The 10,000-nt window shown below is 48.7% G+C and overlaps 4 protein-coding genes across 4 annotated transcripts; 2 read left to right on the top strand and 2 right to left on the bottom strand.

Moving 5' to 3' along the window:
- The first annotated feature begins 743 nt into the window (after window positions 1–743).
- Window positions 744–1,634, top strand: CNB02400 (hypothetical protein). Its single transcript, XM_024656514.1, has 2 exons — window positions 744–855; window positions 913–1,634. Exons 1-2 carry the CDS (start codon window positions 813–815, stop codon window positions 1,539–1,541), a joined length of 672 nt encoding a protein of 223 aa, XP_024512265.1. The 5' UTR covers window positions 744–812; the 3' UTR covers window positions 1,542–1,634.
- Window positions 1,635–1,654: 20 nt separating this feature from the next.
- On the bottom strand, window positions 1,655–3,804 carry CNB02390 (cytoplasm protein, putative). The gene is made up of 10 exons (XM_569164.2): window positions 3,601–3,804; window positions 3,461–3,521; window positions 3,287–3,406; window positions 2,950–3,231; window positions 2,841–2,899; window positions 2,608–2,786; window positions 2,518–2,552; window positions 2,363–2,464; window positions 2,026–2,298; window positions 1,655–1,959 (listed from the first exon to the last, which is right to left on the bottom strand). Exons 2-10 carry the CDS (start codon window positions 3,470–3,472, stop codon window positions 1,801–1,803), a joined length of 1,221 nt encoding a protein of 406 aa, XP_569164.1. The 5' UTR covers window positions 3,473–3,521; window positions 3,601–3,804; the 3' UTR covers window positions 1,655–1,800.
- Window positions 3,805–3,972: 168 nt separating this feature from the next.
- Window positions 3,973–9,494, top strand: CNB02380 (transcription factor, putative). Its single transcript, XM_024656513.1, has 21 exons — window positions 3,973–4,016; window positions 4,102–4,111; window positions 4,181–4,253; window positions 4,309–4,369; window positions 4,434–4,532; window positions 4,596–4,908; window positions 4,973–5,675; window positions 5,729–5,773; window positions 5,833–5,952; window positions 6,016–6,262; window positions 6,317–6,399; window positions 6,468–6,571; window positions 6,635–6,725; window positions 6,781–6,874; window positions 6,931–7,081; window positions 7,149–7,440; window positions 7,496–7,810; window positions 7,862–8,056; window positions 8,151–8,387; window positions 8,442–8,469; window positions 8,544–9,494. Exons 1-18 carry the CDS (start codon window positions 4,002–4,004, stop codon window positions 7,884–7,886), a joined length of 2,841 nt encoding a protein of 946 aa, XP_024512264.1. The 5' UTR covers window positions 3,973–4,001; the 3' UTR covers window positions 7,887–8,056; window positions 8,151–8,387; window positions 8,442–8,469; window positions 8,544–9,494.
- Window positions 8,040–9,534, bottom strand: CNB02370 (transcription factor, putative). The gene is made up of 2 exons (XM_569320.2): window positions 8,512–9,534; window positions 8,040–8,457 (listed from the first exon to the last, which is right to left on the bottom strand). The coding sequence occupies exons 1-2, from the start codon at window positions 9,391–9,393 to the stop codon at window positions 8,239–8,241; spliced, it is 1,101 nt and encodes a 366-aa protein (XP_569320.1). The 5' UTR covers window positions 9,394–9,534; the 3' UTR covers window positions 8,040–8,238.
- Window positions 9,535–10,000: the final 466 nt, after the last annotated feature.

Here is a 10,000-nt window from a genome sequence, read left to right as displayed (position 1 = left end):
CAGCCCCAAACCTGTTAACCATGCTTGATCTGTCCCAATCTGGAACAACAGAGCCATGTTGATCCTTCTGAATTTCACCGGGACACCGGCATCATCTCCGTCTCACGCACGCTATAAGAATATAATAGACCTCTATTCGTCCGTTCCGCCCGTTTCGCTCTGCCATTCTCCGACTTCATCGCTTCTTTGTTCGGCAGTTTCATCTCTGGCTCGTTTGCACACCATCCGGAAAACTCATATGATCGAAATGGTATCGCTACATGACGACATTGCTCGATGTGGGCCCTCCATTACTACTTCTGACCACCTTCAGAACACCGATGCGAATTTAGTCGTTCAAAGGACTCGTGTAGCGGATAACCATCATCGATGAAACCATTTCTTCCTCTTTCCGCTGCACAAGCGTAGGAAATGTTCGATACTGCATGTCTTTTCTGTCCAGGCGGTTGAAACGCCGAGAATCACGCGGTCAAAATTCACCTTTTTTTTCATACATGGCCTAATAAAGATTTAGGACCAGTCTTTTATCCGACCTCCAAAAAATCCCCTTTTTCTCGATTGTATCACACTGAAGATGGCCGTATGTCCACGAAATGCGTATAGGGATGACAAACATGACCTTTATAACACTTTTGCGCGGAAACCAATGATCGTGCGGATATAAAATGGAATAGGAGCAAGGAATAATAACGATCATGAGTAGCCGTAGAAAAGGGAAATTTGTATCTTCACAGCACTCAACTCGCAAATCCCATATTCGCCCTTTACTGCAAGCAACTACCTCCCATCAAGTCAAATGAACATTTCGTACCATGTCATCCGCTTTTACCTCTAGCAAAGTCCGCCGGTCTTTGAGTAAGCGTCTTCTCTCCCGCATATCATTTGGCAACATCAACCAATTTGCTTCTACAGAGCAAAAGCTTCTCGGCGTTGCCTACTCGCATGCTGGTCTTATTCCTAAGAAAGACCCAATGCACCCGTCGCTTGCCAAGGTCCGAACAACCTATGAAAGCATTCCCAAGGGCTACATTGTCACCTCCATTTCGCGAGACCCTTTTACCTACTTTGGACTTTCCATCCAGGTTGCGGTCCGTCTTCCTGTCTCTGTTACAGCGTCCTACAAAGACGTCAAGGATTGTTATGTCCTGGAACAAACTTTGATTCGCATCGCGTGGGACGCGGCTCTCTCCAAGCTTGAAAACGGCAAGAGCCCTCGCAAGGCCGTCAAAAACGCCAAGAAGGTGCTTGCCCAAGCCATTAAATCTATCCAGAGCATTATTGGAACTGCTGGATACTTTCGCTTCGCCCATGTGCACTACAATAAGATTGCCACTTATCAGGCTATAGTCTGCACCTTCAAGAAACCATCAGTGGCCGAGCGCTGGGTGGGTAGATTGGAGAAGAAGCGGGTGGAATTTATGAAGTCTCTGGAGTGCGCTTCGGGAGCTCTTGCGAGGGATCAGTGGACCAGGGAACAAAAGGAAATTTCAAGCAAGTTGATTGCTTACCACAAGATGGAAAACAGACTTTTCAGATGGTGAAGAAGGATAACGTGAGAGGCTAACACAAAGAATGGTGTTGAAATTATAATTTTTTATAATTTACTCGTGATAATAATAATGCAATGATTTGATTCGATTCAATGTTTTACGACGGCGGTTCATCATTGTGCATGGTATGAATATATGCAAAGTTTAATGGGCCGCAATGCAGCCTGCGATTGGTTGTATGAGCATGCTAATATGATAATGTACAAGATGTTGATGAATGGGTACTCGAGATTGAAGAAAAGCCAGCTCCTCATGTGGCAGCCGCAATTTCGTGCTTGGCCGCTTCCTCGGATGCGAAACCGAGACCATAACCGCGCTTTATAGCGAAATCGCGCGAACGAGTGAGACTCGCTGGGTCTTGAGGAGGGACCCAGTACTCATCAATAATGGGGATCTGAAGCAGATTCATCTTTTTTTTTTTTCTTCTTGTCAGCACTGGCTGCTTACCCATTGATTCTGCATATGACACACGTACTTTTGGAGTAATGACCATCATGGTGTTGGTCTTCACCTCCATCCAATCGCTCCTTTCGAACGTCAATGGCTCACTCGCGATCATAATGATGTTCTCCCGCTTGTCCGCCTTTGTCATCCTATAGAGGCCCCTTCCAGAACCTTGATACTCGTCAAAGGACGTGCCAGAGGAGAAGAATAGGGAAGAGGCTTCGGACGTTCGGGACGAGATATAGCGCGTCGCGACAACGGTAGAGCCATCAGTGACGACAAAATTCATCAATGATGGGCCGGTCTACAAAACATGTTAGCAAGGGGGTAGGAAAGGAAAAAATAATGGAAAGGATTGATAAACTCACACAACCAGCTTCCTTGCATAACTTGTTGATGCAATGAATGGTCTCCATCATGGCGTCCCGTAATTCGACATGGGTGAATGATCGAGCGTGGGGGTTTTTCAGCTGGCAAATATCGTCAAATTGTCAAGATCTGACGAATGTTTATTAACACTTACTTTGGAGAGGAACACCATGAACGCCCATTCGGAGTCTGATCATCATATGTAAGCTTGCATCGGATCCGAAACATACCGCCTGAGACTCACCGGTATATCCCGAAGGGTACAAGAACAGCTCTTCAGGTAGACTTTGTTGCAACGCCCGCTTGATTTTGGGGAAATCGTTGATCTCGCCATTGTGCATCCACATTAGTTTATCAAACATCCATGGATGGCAATTGTCTTCGCTTGGAGCACCAGACATGGTGGAGGCTCGGACGTGAGCACTGGAAGGAAAGTTGTCAAATGAAATACTTTCTCATTCAAATTAGTAGACGTACAATACAAGGGAAGAGCGAATCTTTTCAGCCAGACGGGTGAGATTGGCATTACTCCATGCCTTTTGACCTTTGTTAGAAATGCTGTACTGTCTCAAGCGGTCATACTTACCGGCGATATAGACTTGAACAAGCATGGCCTCTCATTCTCCAGCTCTCTCTCAACCTCTCGCTCTTTCATCACTTCCAAAGTGTTCTCATCCATCTGTCCGTCGGCATCTACCGGATAGTTTCCCTGGACATCGTACGCTTGTGAGTGCGAAGCTTGAGCAGTGACAACGTTGGGACAGGTACACGGTGTTGAAGAAGGTACAGGAGAAGTAGCGGGGCGAGGTGCGGCGGAAGCAGGGATTGCGGGGAGAGGATCGTACCAGCCTATACCGAAGCCATCCGCCTAATTTTTATTAGATATTTCTGCGTATTTGAAAGCGACTGGGATGGAAGCTCACGTTGAGCGGACGACTGCTGGGCATACGCAGCTTGGACTCGAAAGCCTGGTTGATGATACTATGTCTGGGACGGGTGACGAGATGGGATATCTGTATGGACTCCGTGCCCTTGTAGACGAGCTGTTTCAGAGTGTGAATAAGGGTACATGGGGTGAGGCAATGTTTGATACATACCAGACGGCACATGGTTTATGACTGAGATAGCCAGAGTGGTGGGCTGATAATGCTGAAGTACCTTATGCAGCAGTCAGCGCGTGGAGGCTGATATATAGAGAGGGAGAAACGGGACATGGTGACTGTGATTGTCTACTTACTCAAGTCCGCTCAAAGGAGGCTGCCCGGGTATATATCGCTCCTTTCGCTCTGCTGCAGATATGGCGTGCGGCTGTCGTGCTATATCGTGCTGGGCTTCTGTGCTTGTATGGCCGTGTGGTGGAGTATGTCTGCAGCACTCTATTCTCCTGCGACGCTGCTCTCTACTGCTGTACTATACTGTTCGCTGGCTCTGTCACGGCTTCCTGTTCTTATCGCATCCACCCACGAGCCGTTCCTTACTCTTCGATCTCTTGACTCGTCAAAACAAATGTTACGTAATGGAGTGTGGCAATCTACGTCACGTGGCTGCTGTTGTGACTTGCTGTACAACGATGCCACCACGCACCCGCCTTTTCCCTTCGCAGTGCACCCACCATACACACGCAGATTCACTTCCAGAATGACAACCAGAGCCGTAAGCCAGAGCCCAACTTCACTCTACAATGTCCGCGCTCATCTGCTTTCTAATGTTCCATCTCGACCTTTCCACCGCCATCTAGATTGTTAAATGTAAGCACCGAACACCCAGATGTTATACTCCGCGTGGATATGGACGGCTCTGACTCCTCTGATCTCTAGATGTCATGTCAGGCGACACCGTCGTCGTCCGCGCAAAAGAGGCACCTGAAAAGGGCAAAGTCCCTAAGGAGCGGTCAGTCCTGTTTCAATATCATCCTCGTCCATGCGCTCACAGTGTCTATACGCAGTATCCTCCACATAGCTGGTATTCAGGCCCCTAGACTTGGGTCCATGACCCGTGAAGATGAGGTTTGTCAACCTCATTAGCGCTGAGGGATACGCCGATGCTGACACCGTCTCCTGTGCGCCATAGCCCCATGCCTTTTCAGCCAGAGAGTACCTCTGTTCTCTTCTTCTAGGAAAAGAAGTGGCTTTCACAATCACTCATACCATCGAATCCTCCACAGGACCAGTCAGTTCACAAGTCAGACCATCTATATACAAAATCGACTGACGATATTCATCTGAATGCCAGAACCGCGAGTTTGTGTCTCTCTGTATTGCTCCCGCTGGACCAGGATCGCCTCCACAGGATGTTGCTTCCTTGATCCTGGCCCAGGGATGGGCTAAAATGAGAGATGGTGTCGGGGAAGGTGATGAGGCTGTTCGCCGACTTGGTGCCGAAGAAGCTAAGAAACGAGAAAACCTCCGAGTCATTGAGGCGCAAGCCAAGTCAGAAGGCAAAGGAATCTGGGACGAACAGCCCGAAAACCAGCGCACTGTAGCGTTTCAAATGCCTACTGACCCTCAAGCTTTCATTGCTGACCACAAGGATGAAGAGATTGATGGTGAGTGAGGATTATCCTGATCAAGTGCTTTTTGAGTTCTAACCTCTGCCTAAACCCCCATCAGCCATCGTCGAGCAGGTCCGCGACGGTACTCAACTCCGTGTCCGACTTCTCCTCGACGAGCACAACCATCAGTTCATCAACCTTGTCCTCGCTGGCGCCAAATCTCCACGATCCGGGAACCCTCGTGATGGCGAAGCCTCCAACGCCGAGCCATGGGGAGACGAAGCCAAGTACTTTACCGAAGTCCGTATGCTTCAACGACACATCAAGGTCCGACTCCTTTCTGCCCCCGCGTCGCTTGGCGCCTCCCCACTTCAACAAACCCAGCCCAGTAAAGGTTCAGGCGCCGGATTACCCGGCTCCAACGGTCTCCCTGCTCCTTCAACTGGTTCCACTGTGATCATCGGTACCGCTATCCACCCCAAGGGTAACATTGCCGAGTTTCTCCTTGCTGCTGGTCTTGCCAAGGTGGTTGACTGGCATGTTGGACTCCTCGCTCCATATGGCGGTCTTGACAAGCTTCGTGCTGCCGAGAAGGCCGCCAAGGATAAAAAACAAGGTATCTGGGAAAATTATCAGCCTCAACGAGCTACTGCCACCAATAGCGCAGCCTCTGCAGCCCCCACTGCTGTCGCGACTACCAAAGGTACTGACTTTGAGGCCACGGTCGTTAGGATTTGGGGTTCAGATCAAGTGAGTGTTGTTGAAAAGGGCGAAGGAGGAAAGGAAAGAAGAGTTCAACTGTCCTCTGTCAGAGGTCCCAAGTAAGCTCTCTGACGATACAGAAGCCGTGAATTGGGCGCTGAATAGATTATAGGGGCGTGGATGCCAAGCAGACCTACTGGGCCAATGAAGCCAAGGAGTATGTGGCATTGTTAAAACCCATGGAGAAAATCATTTCGCTGATCCCTTTTCCACAAGATTCTTGCGAAAGCGATTGATCGGAAAACAAGTCAACGTTCACGTCGACTACGTCAAGCCCAAAGAGGGAGATTTTGAGGAACGCGAATGCGTAACCATCCGTTATGGCAACCAGAACAAGTTTGTCTATTACTAGATTCATCATACACTTTAACAAGATGCTGATGCTGATTACTGGGTCAGCAACGTTGCTGAACAACTGATCGAGAAAGGCCTTGCAACTGTTATTCGACACAGACGTGATGATGAGGATCGTTCTCTCGAACTCGACAAGCTCATCGTGGCCGAACAAACAGCTCAAACCGAAGGCCGCGGTGTTCACTCTGCCAAAGATGTTTCTATGCCTCGTATCGTCGACGCGTCTGAAAGGGCCAGCATGGCGTCTAGCTACCTGCCGCAATGGAAGAGGCAAGGAAAGCATAATGCTGTTGTACGTCTTTCTATCTCACTCGATGTCATACGCTTTCTGATGGGACAATGCCAGGTCGAGTTCGTTAGCGCTGGATCTAGATTCAAGCTCTACATGCCCAAGGAGCACACCAAGGTCACTTTTGTCCTCGCTGGTATGTCGGATCCGTACTCTTACCCAAAGCTTCCACCAGATATCTCTGACAGAAATTTTCTATAAAAGGTATCCGTGCTCCTCGAACAGCTAGAAACGCTTCTGAGAAGCCTGAACCTTTTGGAGCCGAGTCACTCAAGTTTGCTTCTAGATACTTGCAACGTGATGTTGAGATTGGTCAGTGCATACTGCAGCAAGACAACTTTTGCGCAGCCGGTCACTGACGCATATTCCGCATAGCGTTTGACTCCACCGACCGATCGGGAGGTTTCATCGGTACGATGTATGCTTCTGGAGGTGTAAATGTCGCCGTGGAGCTCGCGCGGGAAGGGTGAGCGAACCGTGTAATCTGCTTGCTCATCAAGATCAGCACTGACACAGTGTAGTCTCGCTTTTGTTCACGAGCGATCTGCTGAGCTTTTGCCCTTCGGAAAGGAGTTGCTGGCTGCTGAGGAGCAAGCGAAGAAAGAAAAGAAGAATGTGTGTCGACCATCTTATTTTGCTTGATGGACTCTTCCTAACGTTCATCTTGACAGATCTGGTCTTTAGTACAGGAAGAGGAGACTTCTACCGCAGCCGCTGTCGACGAATCTTCTGCTCTTCCGGTGGATTACAAGGATGTCTACATCTCTTCTGTGAAGGAATCCGAACCATTCACTTTCTCAGTGCAGATTCTTGAGAAGGACAGTGAGTTATCCTGACGATTTCGCAATGATTTTAACCTTTTTTTTTGCTCACAAAATACTGAATATAGGTGTTGCCGCCCTGGAAAAGCTCATGTCTGACTTTTCTCTCCACCACCGTCAAGCCTCAGCAGCTGCCACCTCCTCTTTCACTCCCAAAACTGGCGATCTTGTCTCGGCCAAATTTAGCAAGGACGATCGGTGGTACCGAGCGCGAGTCAAGAGAGCCAGCGCGATCAAGAAGGAGGCACAGGTGTACTTGATCGATTACGGAGATGAAGACACTGTGCCCTTCTCCAAGATAAGGCCTTTAGACGAAAAGTTCAAGAGTCTTCCGGGTCAGGCCAAGGAAGCTCGTCTTAGGTGCGTATTAAGACCGTTCCAACCGCAAAATACAGATGCTCATTGTAAAAAACAGTTTCGTCAAACTTGTACCTCGCTCAAGCGAGTATGGGCCCGAAGCTTACCGGCGGTTCGAATACCTTACCGAAGGTCTCAAGCTCATTGCAAACATCGACCAGCGCGAGGGTAATCTGTTGCACCTTAGGCTCATCGACCCCGCCGACCCCAATATCAAGGAGGACCCCTTGGCATGCTTGAATGCTGACCTGGTGAGAGAAGGTCTGGCCACTATTGACAAGTCTTGCAAGTACTTGAATTCCTATCCTCAAATCGTCAGGAAGCTTCAGGATGCGGGAGAGGGAGCCAAAGCAGACAGGCTCGGTATCTTTGAGTGAGTGTTTCACGCGTGGCACATCAGTAAGATAGCTGATTATTTTTTCAGATTCGGCGATGTTAGCGAAGATTAATCAACCGACATCGCTATCTTTTTCTCATCTTCCAAACACTCCTTTTTCAAAACAAACAACAAGAAATCTGCTATTTTGACAGCCACTTAAGCTCACTCTACATTGCTTGCATCTCTTTCACATTAGCATTGACTAGCATTATGCATTGAACGGGTTGAGTGAATTGCACGGTAGGTAGACAGGTCGTGTATCTCATATACAACAACTGATGGTCATGACTGGTGTAAACTACTGATGGATCGTTATTGACTTCTAACGCAATAGGCAGCAAGTCTCGCATAATCGCAAATGGTCTTTGTCTTGTCACCACTGTTGAGGATATTTGTACTTGGGGGAGGACGGGTCTTCGTTGTTAAGAGGACGATTTCTTTTTTTTCTTCGGAGGTATCTCTTCCGCTTGCGACTGTTGATGACGTGTTAGAGGGACATTGGACGAAGACGAGGCGGAAGGCCCTTCAAATGGATGACTAGTGGTCAACGGTGGCGTTCGTTTCTTTTCCAGTGAGTCTGTGTCCAATATACAGGTTTTATTCCTGCTGACGCAGTAGTTGCAAGGTGGTCCACCTATACACTGATATAATTCGTAAGCACGGTTTAGACTGGAATACAAAAGGCGAGGACTTACCCGTATGTGGCGGTTGTTGCACGCTGTACAAGCCTTGGGTCTCCTGTTCCAGCCTCCTTTTCCAGAAGTTCCCTTACCCTTTCCCTTCTTCTTCTGACCTGCCCGGTTTTCTTCTTCCGCTCGTGCGGATGGTTGCTCTACATTCTTTCTGGGGCGTCCCCTCTTCCTTTTCACGGCAGTTTCCTTTGGAGCCTCCTGCCTTGCCTTTCCTTTACCCTTTGCCTTGGAACTCGGATCTATATACTCGCTTGACTCGCTTTCGTTACCTCCTCCTTCTCCCTCCTTTTCCTCCTCCTCCACCACCTCGTCGGCCTCACCTACCTCGATCACATCTTCCAGAACATCCGTGTCTATGCCGCTCTTGGGAGGAAGTGCAAGGCCCTGGAAACCCGTCGATGGGCCAGCGTGCACGGTATCCGCGCGAAATGACCATGGTTCGCTGGGATGGAGAAGCGGCCCTTGCGAGTCCCGCCGTTCAAGAAGGAAAGGATCAATAGATAAGCTGGATTGTGTACCTGGTTGACCAAATCTGCTATGGCCACCAAAAGTGGTAGATTCGTCGATGTTGCTGTCCAGCAGCTGAGCAGGCCGCTCGTCTGAGAAAACGGACTCAGTTGAAGGGGTAACTGTCTGATTGACACCGGCATGTGCAGAAAGGAAGATCTCTCCAGGGTTGACGAAAGCCTGGCTAGGGCTAGGTAGCGGAGGATAGCCTAGGATGGGAGTTGGTCGGATGGGTATATATGAAGGTTGAGGACCATGCAATGACCCTTCCTGTTGGCTGGGCACTGTCGGTGGTCGAACCTGTGTGCCTTGGTTTCGATTGTCATCGGTGACTGGTATTTGGTAATAAAAGTTGTATTGAGACGTTGGGTCACTCATGATGAGATTGTTATGGGAGATGCAAGGGCTGATAGATTCAAAATATGTAAGAGCTGAAAACCATTGTTTTAGTCTATTTGGGTTTATCACTTTGAACTTCGAGCGGAATTGACATGGAGTCCAGAAAGGCAATAGGTGCAAGAGCTACGATGACTACTTTCCGCTTTTCGGATCAGTAGCTTATAATGAGCGCTAAGGTCTGGGAAGCGTTAATAGGCTGATATCATGATCCGCCTGTCCCTTGGCGAAGTCGGATATGCAGAAGATGTTATTGTTTTGCACCTTTCGACGTTTTGGGTTCAGCTAGAAAGACCATCACCATCATCATCATCTTCTTTCCGGAAGTATGTTTTGTTTTGGGCCCAGGCGAGGTACCACGAGACGGAAGAAGTATGAGGGAAAGAGCGGAAACTACGGCAAGAAGGAAGGACGATAGGCCGCCTGGGCTATAAGGTGGCAAATAGGTATGTATCTTCTTGGCTAGGGTTCGTGCATGGATTTAAACAGGTAGTACTTGGGAGCTAGTTTGAACATCTTCCATAAGGAGTTATTTCTCCACATCAGTTTCTACGCATACTACGTATTCAACGAAGAGACAAGAGAAAAG

The sequence above is a fragment of the Cryptococcus neoformans genome (assembly GCF_000091045.1).
Source record: "Cryptococcus neoformans var. neoformans JEC21 chromosome 2 sequence".
NCBI classification, from domain to species: domain Eukaryota; kingdom Fungi; phylum Basidiomycota; class Tremellomycetes; order Tremellales; family Cryptococcaceae; genus Cryptococcus; species Cryptococcus deneoformans.
Note: the sequence above shows the minus strand (reverse complement) of the source record. Positions and strands in the feature narration are given on the sequence as shown.